General features: G+C 42.7%; 1 protein-coding gene across 2 annotated transcripts in view; it reads left to right on the top strand.

Annotated features, from left to right (window-relative positions):
• Window positions 1-5,532: 5,532 nt before the first annotated feature.
• srgap3 (SLIT-ROBO Rho GTPase activating protein 3) overlaps window positions 5,533-13,484 on the top strand; it is a 71,497-nt gene continuing 63,545 nt past the window's right edge. For both annotated transcript variants that reach the window (XM_061833107.1, XM_061833108.1), the window contains exon 1: window positions 5,533-6,015. In XM_061833107.1, the coding sequence (XP_061689091.1) occupies window positions 5,952-6,015 (64 nt within the window). In that variant the 5' untranslated portion in view covers window positions 5,533-5,951. The remainder of the gene's footprint in view (window positions 6,016-13,484) is intronic.

Raw genomic sequence — 13,484 nt, 5'->3', positions numbered from 1 at the left:
GCTTGTCTTGCGCTTAGATCAGTCCATACAAAAGATGCGACTCAGGGCCCGCATGGCCTTATTGCATCCGATGGCATTTTTCACCTAGGCTTGTCTCCGTGTTGCACCAGCATCTGATGGGCTTTTCACAGTACAAACAAAAATTTGGACAAAACACACAAAATCCCCCCTGGCGGATGACAGAATTACTTCATGTTGCACTCAAGAGTATGTCATGTCATTATCCAAACTGCGTATCCTCACAAGGGTTGCGGGAAAGCTGGAGCCAATCCAAGTCAGCATCGGGCGAAAGGCAGACTACACGCTGAACTGGTCGCCAGTCAGTCGCAGGGTGGATATTGATCCCATTACTGAGCGGGAATCGAGCCCACGCTTCCCGCACCAAAGGCCGGCGTGTGTACCGCTGCACCAGGGGTGTCAAACTCATTTTTCTCACGGGCCACATTGTTGTTCCGGTTTCCCTCAGAGGGCCGTTATGACTGTGGAACAAAAATACTTAATCATCTCATCATATTTACATCATCAATTTATGAACTCGTTTTGGAGTCAGAAATCAAGGGTAATGTGTTTTTCAACTTTTCACGTTTGGTAACACAAAAAAGGTTACAATATCTTAACGTTATCGTTTATGATATATGACAATTTGAAATTTTGGTACAAGAATCATGGAAATTGACACTCTAGATTTGGCTTCGCCGGCCACATAAAATCATGTGGCGGGCCAGATCTGGCCCCCGGGCCTTGAGTTTGACACCAGTGCACTACACCATCAGTGACTCCACTTAAGAGTAGTGTGATTATTAACACAAATTCATACAGTATTTGTTTTAAAAGACTAAATGAGAAAGTGGCTCCAAGGCAGTAAACATCACTTCCTCAATACACGCGTCTATGATTACCAATGTTGTTTGACAAAAATGTCTTTAACATTAGATCCCGCTACAGCGAATATGACATTGGCTTGGTCTGTTGGTTTTATTTATTTTGTCAACTAAAAGAAAACACTCCACTATTAATGGGTGGACGACATTTTAATGGGGGCCTTCAAGTGTAGTTCAACTTGTGGGCCTGTCTGGGTCTTTTTAGTTAAACACAAAACTACTAGTCTGTTTATCAATGGCAATTTGAGTGATACCCTTTAATTGTACTGATTTAATTGTCACAATACAGTGTTTTGCCCCCAAACCAATTTGGTGAAGTTGGATCATTTTTTGAAGCATGAAATCTCCGTTGAGCATGACAAAACATGAACTCTCAGTTGTTTTTTATATTTGCATATTGTCATTTATTGATTTATTTCAGTTGTTAACAGTGTTCCATTTGAATATTATTTTACCGGAACCGTGACCCAAGTGACGAGAAAATCGGCCTCACAGTTCTGAGGTTCTACGTGTGAATCTCGGCTCCTGGTTTTCTCTGGGTACTCCAGTTCCCCTACACATTACAATTATATGCATATTAGGTTCATTAAAGGGTCGCAGTGGATAAGCGGCTAAGAAAATGGATGGATGGATGGATGGATGGTTCATTCAAGACTTTATATCAGGGATGTTTTTCTTCCAAGGACTGAATATAAAAAAATTGAAGGAGCCAAGGGTCACTTGGACATCTTTTATTTATTCAACACACTAAACCAACTGATCAGTGCTGGTAAAATTATGTGAAGCCATTTCTATTTTTACATATAGTGTGTATTTAACAAGGCGGCACGGTGGCGCAGCTGCAAAGCGATGGCCTCACAGTTCTGAGGTCCCAGTTCCATCCCGGACCCGCATGTGTGGAGTTTCCATGTTCTCCCCATGCCTGCGCGGGTTTTCTCCGGGCACTCGGGTTTCCTCCCGCATCTCAAAAACATTCAACAATTAATGGACACTCTGAATTGCCCCTAGGTGTGATTGTGAGTGCAGTTGTTTGTCTTGATGTGCCCTGCGTTTGGCTGGCAACCAGTTCAGGATGTACCCTGCCTCCCGTCTGTTGACAACTGGGATAGGCTCTGGCACTCCCGCGACCCTCGTGAAGATAAGCGGCTAAGAAATTGATGGATGGATGGATGTATTTAACAAAACCAGCTGATCGGATCTGCATATTCGGAACCGAAACAGGAGCGTGTTGTACTAAGCTGACCCTTGCATCAAATGTGAACAAAATATTTTGTGATTAGTCATCACACGGTGGGCGACTGCTTAGCATGTCTGCCTCACAGTTCTGAAGACTTGGACTGAAGTGCCCGTTTGAAAATAAACAACATATTGCTCTAAATGTGCAGAAAAGTGACTCTGGGAAAGTAACAGCAGATTCTAAAAAAAGACATTTTAAAGGTAAATGTGACAAAATGTTGCGAGATATTCCAATTTCACGGCCATGCTTTTATAAAGTACATACAGTAGTTATCTAACGTGAGACAGTGCCCGACGATGGTGTTTATTTCGCTTTCACATTGTGGGACAAGGGCAGTTCCCACACTCATTCTTCACAAAGGAAGAGTAAAAGGATCTCACAAAGGATCTTTGTGCTGCCACAAGTAAAGTCGCAGGTTGCCAGACTCCCCTTCTGAGATTCCGGAAGAGAAGTGAAGGGGTAAGTAACAGAAGGCTTGTGGGAGGAATGAACCTTTTCTCTGATGTAAACACAAACTCACGAGCCACACTCTGGCTGTTTTTTAGCGTTCCAATTGGCTTCACAGGTGTCTGCTCCTTCTGAATTCATCCCCAGGGAAGTGTAGGTGACGCTTGAAGCTCCTAAGCCGCTATTGATGGACATTTGCGGTTGCTTTGTCAGTCAACTTAGTTGCAGAATACAAACAAAGCATTTTTTTGACACTGTGAAAAGTTTCCTGCTATTCATGAGCTATTGTGTCACACAGTGTATTTTCTGTACTGTAGCATCCAGCACACCAGCTAATATCAAAGTTTATGAAATGAATGTTCTTTCTCACATTGTTTTGAGCAGCTTGATGTTTTCTTGTGGCGTGAAAATCCAGTTTTGGTCCATTGGTTATGACCACCCTGCTTATCCTGTTCAGGTTCGCATGTGAACTGATGCTAATGGAAACTGACTTTGATGGAAACTTGCATCACTTACATAAACACCCAAAGGTGGGTAGTAACTGTAGAGCTACTGTACATTTACTCCAATCCATTTGGAAATGTATTACTTATCTAAAACATGGCTTCATAGCAGAAATGCATATTTACCTCACAGATAGGCTTCAGCTCACCCACGACTGAACTGAGGAGAAGTGGAATATAAAATAGATGGATAGAATATGAAATAAACGCCCTATGTGATGCGTTGACATCTCTGTCTGCCGAAAATGCCAGCTTTTCATTCTGCAAGAGCTCTACTTGTAACTTGAGAAAGAAACGAGAGGCAGTCTGGGCCTGCTGATGCAAAATGCAGTTTTCTGTGGAATAAAAGCATAAAAAGCAATCCGCGATCTATGTGGACCACTGAATATAAAGAAGTTGGCACAACACAGGTTTTTTGGTCATGGAACAGATCTCAGTATCGCTGATTAATGCGGGTGAACCCCACCTGATGACGTTTGTGATCGAATTATATTTCATTAAAAATCTCATAGGTTTCTAATGTGCTGTTGCATACACACAAAGAAAGAAAGTAATATGAAGGCCTTTTATTGTCGCAGGTTAGCAGAAGTTCAGTGGTTTGCAAACATTAGTACGGGATTTTTTGGGCGGGGCTAAAACAGGGTCGCACTGACCTCACCAGGAAACAGCATGAGTTCACCCTCCCCCACAATAAAAGTACTGGACTCACTAATTAGTGCCCTCATTTTAGCTTTGGGGATTTGGTGCGTATCACAATTTCAGCCTCCACCACCGCACCAGCAGGTAGAGCATTCAACTCGTTACAGTGGAGACACCTCAGGGAAAGAGAATGATTTACTGTATTACGTACGCTAGCTCACTAACCGATGAGGTAATTAGCTAGCAAGCTAAGGCAGCGAACTCCCAGTACTGCACTACTCATCCAATCAATAAAACGCGTCCTCACTTAGCATTCCGCTAACAGAGACACATCTGGGAAAGTTAATTGTTTGATAGAAACATCGACGGTCAGCTTGTGGCTGCATGTTGCTGTCTAAGCCGCAAAGAGCTACAGACACATTCCCGATTGATAGCTGAAGGGGGGCACTCAACTTTATTTAACAACACGCCCACACTAATTAATTAATTGGGAGCCTTATTTCATAAAACTGGTGATTTTCTCAACCATTCAAACTTGGCAGACTTGTTAACAATACTGTTCTCTGTGGTGTGTTAAATTGACATGACATTTTTTGGCCAGCTTTAACTGGGCCTCGAAGTACAATTGAAATGTACACAGGAAGCCTGTATACCACAAGTGGTACCTGTACGACACCTTGAGCAGTTTAAAAGTGATGGAGTTGAATATGCATATTCTTATTTTACATTTCGCTGTACAGTAGTTAAAATTTACAGAAGCCTATTGCTGTCACACACACACACACACACACACACACACACACACAAATCCTGTTTTTCAGGCTCATTTTTTTCTGGTTTTTGGACTATTTTCCCCCCTGTTTTGGGGACTATTTTTTTCTCCGTTTTTCGGACTAATTTTTTCTCCCTGTTTTTCATACAAGACACTCCCAGTGTCTTAATCCCATGTCAAAATAAAATGTGATCAAAGTAAATAAGGGGTGGCACGGTGGATCGGCTGGTAAAGCGTTGGCCTCACAGTTCTGAGGTCCCAGGTTCAATCACGGACCCGTCTGTGTGGAGTTTGCATGTTCTTAGGTGGCTGCGTGGGTTTTCTCCGGGCACTCCGGTTTCCTCCCACATTCCAAAAACATGCAACATTAATTGGACACTCTAAATTGCCTGTAGTTGTGATTGTGACTATTGTCTGTCTCCATGTGCCCTGCATAGGCTGGCAACCAGTTCAGGGTGTACCCCGCCTCCTGCTCGTTGACAGCTGGGATAGGCTCCAGCACTCCCCGCGACCCCGGTGAGGATAAGTGGTGAAGAAATGGATGGATGGATGGAAAGTAAAAAAGATGGTCATTTTCTTTAAATCGGAGTCAGTTGAAAAAAAAAAAACCTCAAACAACATAAAAAATAGCCCGAAAAACGGGGGAAAAATAGTCCGAAATACAGAAAAAAATAGCCCGAAAAACAGGATTTTTGTCTTTTGTGTGTGTGACAGCAATACGCTTCCGTAAAAATTTATGATGTGTTTAAAAAAAAAAAGAAGAAATACCGGTACCAAAAACCAGAACGTATACACACTTCTTCATTTTTGGGTACTTTGACCATCTCAAGTAATATTTAAAAACTTCACATTGCACAAGTGTGCCTAATGGCCAGATTCCGTGATGACTGTAGAGATAATATTTAAAATGTGAAGTGCGGGTAGGTCGACAGGTATGATCGTCAAGAGGGCGGGGTGTGCGTGCACGCGCGCCCACGTGAAGCCATTGAGCACGTGACAGTTTTTTTTTAAACCCCCAACCCACCACCCCCCGACCATTGCCTGCAGCTCAATTAGTCAGACCGACGCACGGTGTCCGATGTTCGTGGGCTTCATTTCCCAGTCACACAAGGAGCACGGATCTGACTTCGCCATTTCTCCCGTCTTCCCCTGCTAACATGTCCACTTTGGAGCTCCTTTCTGGCTTTTGTTTCTCCCCCTAACTCCTTTCCCCATCTCCCGGTCGCTCTTGGTTTGAATTTAAAAAAAGAGAAAGAGAAAGAAAGAGAGAGAGTAATGCATGATCGGACCCGAGAGTTCTCCTCACAGTGATTGCAACGATTGTCGCCAAGTGCTGGCCGCTTTTGTTCGTTGAGCGAGGAAACGTCGCAAAGCTCTGCAGCGGCTGCAAGCAGGATTTGGCGGATTCCCGGCACAGCAGCTTCACTGGAGCGCTCGACTTGCAAGCTCTTGGCCAGACGAGCAGAAGAACCATGTCCTCGTCCAGATTCAAGAAGGACAAGGAGATCATTGCCGACTACGAGACCCAAGTGAAAGGTGAGCCATGTGTTGGCGCACGACACGTTCTCACGCGTTGCCAGAACGCACACAACTCACATCTCGCGGCTTCCACTTTTGAAATGGTTGTCATTACTTTTATCTGAAAGCATCCTCACCACGTTGGACTCTACTGAACCTCGCAAAGCTTTCCCACCACCACCAAATCCAAACATCTAAAAATGTTTTCCCCTCGTGCGCCAATGCATGTTCTGATGCATTCATCCACAGGCAGTTGGATTTTTGTGGTGGATGATGACAATGTGGTCAGGATCCTGCCTCTGCACGCTCGTGTTGCCGGGTAAAATAATCCCTGTGTTGAAATGAGTGCAGGAGGGGGTTGCCAGGCTGCACCTTCTTCTCAACATTTTGGGGGCTCTCTGGCTTCCAGCACTGATTTATGGCATGTTGATCAAATGTTTGGAAATGGGGAGTGAGACATACCGTGAATCATCCAGTTTTATTCCATGAGCGGTGTCATGATGGTTTTGGGTGGGCCATGGTGGAAAAAAAAAAAAAAAAAAAATAAACTCCGATCACGTTTGGACTTGTTTAGTCATTATCGACCAGGTTGAGCTGTACTGATTTTTCCTTGAACAAGTTTTCATAAGTACAACAGAGGCAAAATTGCAATCAAAGCTGTTTATCATTGTCCATTTCCGCACGGCAACAATTTTAGACACCTGCAATCCATTTGATCACACTCTATCTTTATTGACCAATTAAGAGGAGCTGAGAAGTAATAATGGTTGCTAAACCTTATGGACAAAAGTATAAGAACACCAACTGGAAGTACAGTTCAGGATGTTGGGGCTGAATCAAAATCTCTGCTCTGGTCCATCCAAAGATGTTTAATGGGGTTGAGGTTCTTGAAGTTCCTCCAAAACCAAACGTATTCCATTGTCCACTGGGGCACAGCCTTGCTGGAACAGAAAAGGGCCTCTCCTAAACTGTTCTCATAAAACGTCTTGGGAAAGATTTACGAGGGAACTAAGGATGCTGAGACCAACCGAGATTTATTATTTAATTGATTAACAGGCCTGTCCGTGCTGTGGCTGCCAAGAATTAGTCGCCGTGGGCAAATGTTGACTGAAGGCTCATCCCTTTTAAATGAAATTTGAGTTGCCCATATTCAGCATCCTAACCCAAAAAGAAAGTGATACCCATCTGTGCGTTGTACATTTTGTGTTGTAGATATAGTTCTCCCACCAAATGTAAAACAGGACAAAAGAAGTTCCAACCAGGTTGGACAACGTTTGTCACATATTGCACAGAAATTCAAATTTCCAACACAACAAAGCTGTTTGACTTATGCTCATTTGCACCAGATGAGATTTGTTAGTCAGCACTTTTAATACTCTGTAAATATAAAAAAATATATTCATCTGATGCAGACACAGGGAAATTGTGACCACACAGATATGATCAAACTAATTTGTATAAAAATGTTAGGTGCCACATTTCCAAGATCATATTTTACTGGACGTTTTGACCTTTTTGGATCTTTGTAATCTATTCTCATAGTGCACCAATCAATGGCTTGTGGTTTGTCTAGACTCCACCCTTACCACCACAGTAGGCGCGGTTGTAGCCCAATTGATAGGTCCGAAAATGATATGGCATGGATTTTGTTATTTTGGTACCCGTCACAAGTAAGAAGAAAATGGTGCACTGAATGTTACCATTTTGTGGAGACTTTATATGCATAAGTTGTGAATGGACTAATCTTGAACTACTAATCTTGAGCTAGCCTTTCCTCAAGTGGTTCTTGGGTTCGCTTTCTAAAACCCAGTGGTTCCATTTACGTTACACCTCAGGGGCTTTTGCTCATCATCCCTCAGGTCCAGATTTAGCATCTCGACGTGTGAGAGCTTGGAAAATTTCTTTGAGAAAGTGCCACCGTGTCAGTGTTCATCTTATTTTACTGTTCACTGCGTCACCCCGAGGCCACTTTTGATCATTCTTGCATCAATTATTCAGTTTAGATGCCACCGCGCCGTAGATGTAGCGCTCTTGTTTCAGTGCCGGGCTCCGTCTGGCCCGGGTTGCTTCAGCCTGGGTCCTCGAACGGCACAAGAAAGAGGAATGCTAATTTATGGGTAATTCGTCATTCACTACGCATGTAGACTGCAGTCATAGACTGCAGACACAGAGGACCCCAGAGAACAATGGCCACATTTGAGATGAACCAGCCAGCGAGTGGGCGTTAATGACATTCTTATTGGAAATTGCACCTGTCGTATTTTGACTTATGGTTTAATGGTTCATGTGGACACGGCAGAAGGGGCCCTTGTCATCAGAGTGTCATTGATTGGGTCACTCCAAGATCACAAGGTTGCTTTATTATGTATGAGGCCTAATAAGTGAGCGACATGAACAAAAATAGCAAATCAGAATCTGGCAAGCTCCAAAAGAAGTGAAGTACATACACATACTGTAATTGTAAAGCACAACAACGCGACAAAGTCAAAGCCTCCTTCACTTTATTCAAGCCGTTCAAGCGGCTCCATCAAGCATTTCCATGTCAATAGTGAGGCTGGTTAAGTGTGACCGACTCGGAATGGTACTATGGACCTCTGCCCGCTTCAATTTTTTTCAATAATTTGGTGGCTTGCTGCGCTGCACACACTTCCTGTAATTTGCTGGTGTCAAATTCAAGGGCTGCGGGCCAGATCCGGCCCTCCGTGTCATTTGATGTGACATAAAGGAGTGCTGCAATTTTTCAAAACTAGCCAGGAAAATGATAAGAAATTAATGCAGGGGCAATGACAGTACGTCCCATTATAAGGAGAATTTAGGGTGCACACACTGAAAAAGGGGCATGAAGTGGAACCGCCATGCACTTGTGCCACACACCTACAATGTAGTCTGCAAACAAACTAAGTGGAGCTCAACATTAGCCAGCATTCCGTCAATTAAAAAACAGATAAACAACAACAATTACACACCCTGTTCAAATTCCAGGGTTTTGTGATGTTAGAAAAATGACAGGGATAAATAATTCAAAATTATTTCCATTTTTAAATGATTCAATCCCCCCACCCCCACAATTTCCACTACCGCAAAATGTCCCACACACGGGAAATTGAATAACACCAGTTGTGGTGTTTGGTTGCGATGCCAAAAGGCGTTTGGTGCAAACACAACTCTGCTAAAACTGAACTTTTATACAAAGTTATTAAGAGGATTTACGGTGTACCCTGACCACAGCCAAACTATCGGTGTTGTACTTTCCTAAATGTGTCCCTATTTCATTTCATCCATCCTTCCATTTTATTTTTGCCGCTTATCCTGAAGAGGGTCGCGGGGAGTGCTGGAACCTATCCCAGCTGTCGACGGGCAGGAGGCGGGGTATACCTTGAACTGGTTGCCAGCCAATCGCAGGGCACACAGAGACAAACAGCCGCACTCATAATCATACCTACCGGCAATTTAGGGTGTCCAACTAATGTTGGATGTTTTTGGGATGTGGGAGGAAATCGGAGTGCCGGGAGAAAACCCAGGCAGGCACAGGGAGAACATGCAAACTCCACACAGGCAGGACCGAAATCGAACACGGATCCTCCGAACTGTGAGGCCAATGCTTAATCAACCGATCCACCCTGCTGCCCATTTTGTTTCAATTGAATTTAATAAAATTTGTTCCTATTGACAAAAAAAGAGCATTTTTTTTCCTTTCATTTTCTTGCATTACAATACTGAATGTCCCTTGGCCTTGAAACCAACAGTTTTGGTATGTATCAAACTGCCTTTTTTGGGCATACTGTTACACTCTTAAGAATTATTATTATTTTTTTTTGTGGTTTCACAGCAACTACAGTGTAACTGGCATTTGGTAGTTAGAGTTTTGTGTTCTGTTCAGTATCAATGTTAGGGATGGACACGTGACTACTTCCTTGTTTGAATTAATGGGAATTGATTGAGTTTCTCCTTCCAAATGACTTTTAATTTGGGTGGCTGGCACATGCCTTGTATCAGTTTTCTCTGAAACTTTGGCTTCGTCCCACGTTCCAAAATATACATACTAGGTTCATCGAAGAATCTAAATTGCCCATTGGTGTGAAGGAGAGTGAATTAGTGGTCTACCTTCTTTCACACCAAATCAGACGGGATAGCCTCCAGCGCCCTTGTGATGCTAAAGATGGCAAGCGGTATAGAAAATGCAATAATGACAATCTTTTTGAATGCTTTTATCTCCTATTTCCTTGTCTGTGAGCAGAGTATTGCTGCGTGGAGGACTACTACAGGCATAATGTGAAGATGTTGTAGTTTGCTTTACCGTAGCCGCTATTATTTTGTTGTTCTTCACATCACAGAGTGGTTATGATGGAAATCAACATCGCTTATGGTGGCTGGAGCCGTCTTTTGCACTCTCGTATTGCTTCAAGACGCGATTAATCATCCATCCAGTTTACACAATCAAGCATGTTTGAAACAATCAATTTATGATTTACTGATTGCCAGTCCATCTCCAACCCAAGGGGATTGAGTTAATTAGCACTGTGATTCATTCAATGTGATTCAAATTCATTTTGAATTTGCGACACAGGATAGTTGTTCACATCAGGATGACACTGCAACATTTTTGAAGTCCATATACACAGTATGGATTTTCTTTTTTCTTTCTGGTAAGTGGTTATTTGTGCACATCTTCATGCTTGACCGTGGTTTTACTTGAGAGTCAGCAAGTTTATTTATTCTGCTGGCCTTGTTTCTTGTATCCACCTCTGAAATGGATCATTCATTTGTTTTGTTGGAGTGGAGCTGAATTTGGCTCCGGTCAGGTTTCCTGGCACGCTATCCCTCTGGGAATAGTGTCTGACTTCTTTTACTTGTTTATTTAGGAAAATCCTTTGAATCAATTTCAAAAATCTACCCTCGACTGTAAGTTGTTTTGCATGTTTTCATCTAGGAGTCAGAGAGCTTCTCTGATCTCTAAAATACACGGGGGGAAAGGAACGAAATCTCACGATGCTTCTGGGGTCACGCGAGTACACACACACACACACACACACACTCACGAGAGGTGTTACTGACAAGGAAGCATGTTTTGACACTTTTACAGTTTTGTTTGACTTCCTCGCCTCGAAGGCTGAAAAATCATTTGGTGTCACTTTTTAGGAATCCATAAATCATGAAAGCGAAACCAGTAAAGCGGGAGTCATGACATTAATGGTGTATGTTTTTTTTTGTGTGTTTTTTTTTTTTTTCATCACCACCTCAATTTGCAGGTCATGGAGAAACGTCATTCTAGCCTATCATTGCCTTGCAATGGTTTAGAGGGAACTTAACCTTGCACTTGCTTTGATGTTGAGATCACGCTATAGTGAATTACTCTGCTCAGATAAATGGTTAAAGCTCATCAGAGTTGACTGTGTTACCAAACCTCTGAGGGTTGGTATGGGCAACCTGTGATCACTTCGTCACCTCAAGTGTATTAGTGTTATTCCTCAGCTGATCTACAGTGAAGAAAACAAGTATTTGAACACCCTCCTATATTGCAAGTTCTCCCACTTAGAAATCATAGAGGGGTCTGAAATTTTCATTTTAGGTGCATGTCCACTGTGAGAGAGATAATCTAAAAAGAAAGTCCTCTGACTGAGGGAAAGAGGTTGTTCCCCAAAATGTCACAATACATGCCCGCTGTCATCCTCTCCTTAATACAGTGCAGTCGTCTTGAAGCTACCACCCCCATGCTTCACAGTAGGGATGTTGTTCTTGGGATGGAACTCATCGTTTGTCTTCCTCAAAACACAGTTAGTGGAATTATGACCAAAAAGTTAAATATTGGTCTCATCTGACCCCAAAACCTTCTCCCATGACTCCTCTGTATCATCCAAATGGTCATTGGCAAACTTAAGACTGGCCTTGACATGTGCTTGTTTAAGCAGGGGAACCTTCCCTACCCTGCATGATTTCAAACCATGACGTCTTAGTGTATTACCAACAGTCACCTTGGAAATAGTGGTCCCAGCTCTTTTCAGGTCATTGACCAAGTCCTGTTGTGTAATCCTGGTCTGATTCCTCACCTTTCTAAGGATAATTGAGACTCCACGAGGTGATAACTTGCATGGGGCTCCACTCCGATTGAGATTGACCGTCTTGTTTAGGTTCTTCCATTTTCTAATGATTGCTCCAAAAGTGGACCTTTTTCACCAAGCTGCAAGGCAATTTCTCCGCAGCCCTTTCCAGCCATGTGGAGTTGTACAATTTTGTCTCTGGTGTCTTTGGACAGCTCTTTGGTCTTGGCCATGTTACAAGTTTGAGTCTTACTGATTTGTATGGGGTGGACAGGTGTCTTTATGCAGCTAACGACCTCACACAGGTGCATCTGATTCAGGATAATCCATGGAGTGGAGGTGGACTTTTAAAGGCGGATTAACAGGTGTTTGAGGGTCAGAATTCTAGCTGATAGACAGGTGTTCAAATACTTATTTGCAGCTGTATCACACATAAATCGTTAAAAAAATCATACATTGTGATTTCTGGATTTTTTTTCCCGATTATTTCTCTCACAGTGGACATGCACCTACGATGAAAATTTCAGACCCCTCCATGATTTCTAAGTGGAAGAATATGCAATATAGCAGGTGTTCAAATACTTATTTTCTTCACTGTATGCTTTCTCTATAGTTGCAGGGTGGTGAAGATGTTCTCGTACTGACTTAGTGGCTCCAAAATGCCATTTACCAAACATGTAGACACAATGGTCTTGAGTTGGACCAGCTTGGTTCTTCTGTGGTGGAAAAAATCTTGGGCGTTACAAAGTGTTTGTTACCCTACTTGGGAATTAAACTAGTAGCGCAAGTCGCAATGTCAAGCTAAGATATTCCAATGTCTTTACTGTTTGTCATATTGGAGATAATGTTGAAGAGATCTTTTGTCTTATTCCATAGATCCCCAAAACAGTGTTCAGTGATCTCCCAAAAAGTTTAGATTTATTCTTGCTGGCTTGCCAGTGTAATTTTTCAACTGTAAAAGTGACCATTGCTGTGATGATTGATTATCACAAGTTAAGCCTACGCGTGTGTTTGTGTGTGTGTGTGTGTGTGTGTGTGTGTGTGTGTGTGTGTGTGTGCATATGTTAAATATTGCATGTACTGGTACGGCTTGTTGGTGGCTGGCTGGATCTCTCTATTTTGTTGTACAAAATCATTTTTTGATTGATTGTTGCAACACTGCGGGACAGTTCGGACACATCATTCGATGGAGGCAGCTGCCACCATTCAACTGGATGTTTGTCCAAAAAATAATCAGTCTCTTTATTGAACGACAAAGATGAGCTGTTCACACAGATCTCTGGGATTCTGTGCCGGCATTCATAAAGTTGACAAAAGTCATCTTAAACAGGAGTGGTTTCAATCGCTTTCCTTTTTTTGGGTGGCAGTTGGTGTCCATTCATACTTTTATATAGACCGATTCAGTTGAGCTATCTCGTAGAAGACCGTCCAAATGAGCTTTTTTGTCTT

The sequence above is a fragment of the Syngnathoides biaculeatus genome, chromosome 10 (assembly GCF_019802595.1).
Source record: "Syngnathoides biaculeatus isolate LvHL_M chromosome 10, ASM1980259v1, whole genome shotgun sequence".
NCBI lineage: Eukaryota > Metazoa > Chordata > Actinopteri > Syngnathiformes > Syngnathidae > Syngnathoides > Syngnathoides biaculeatus.
This window is presented reverse-complemented; position numbering and strand designations above follow the sequence as displayed.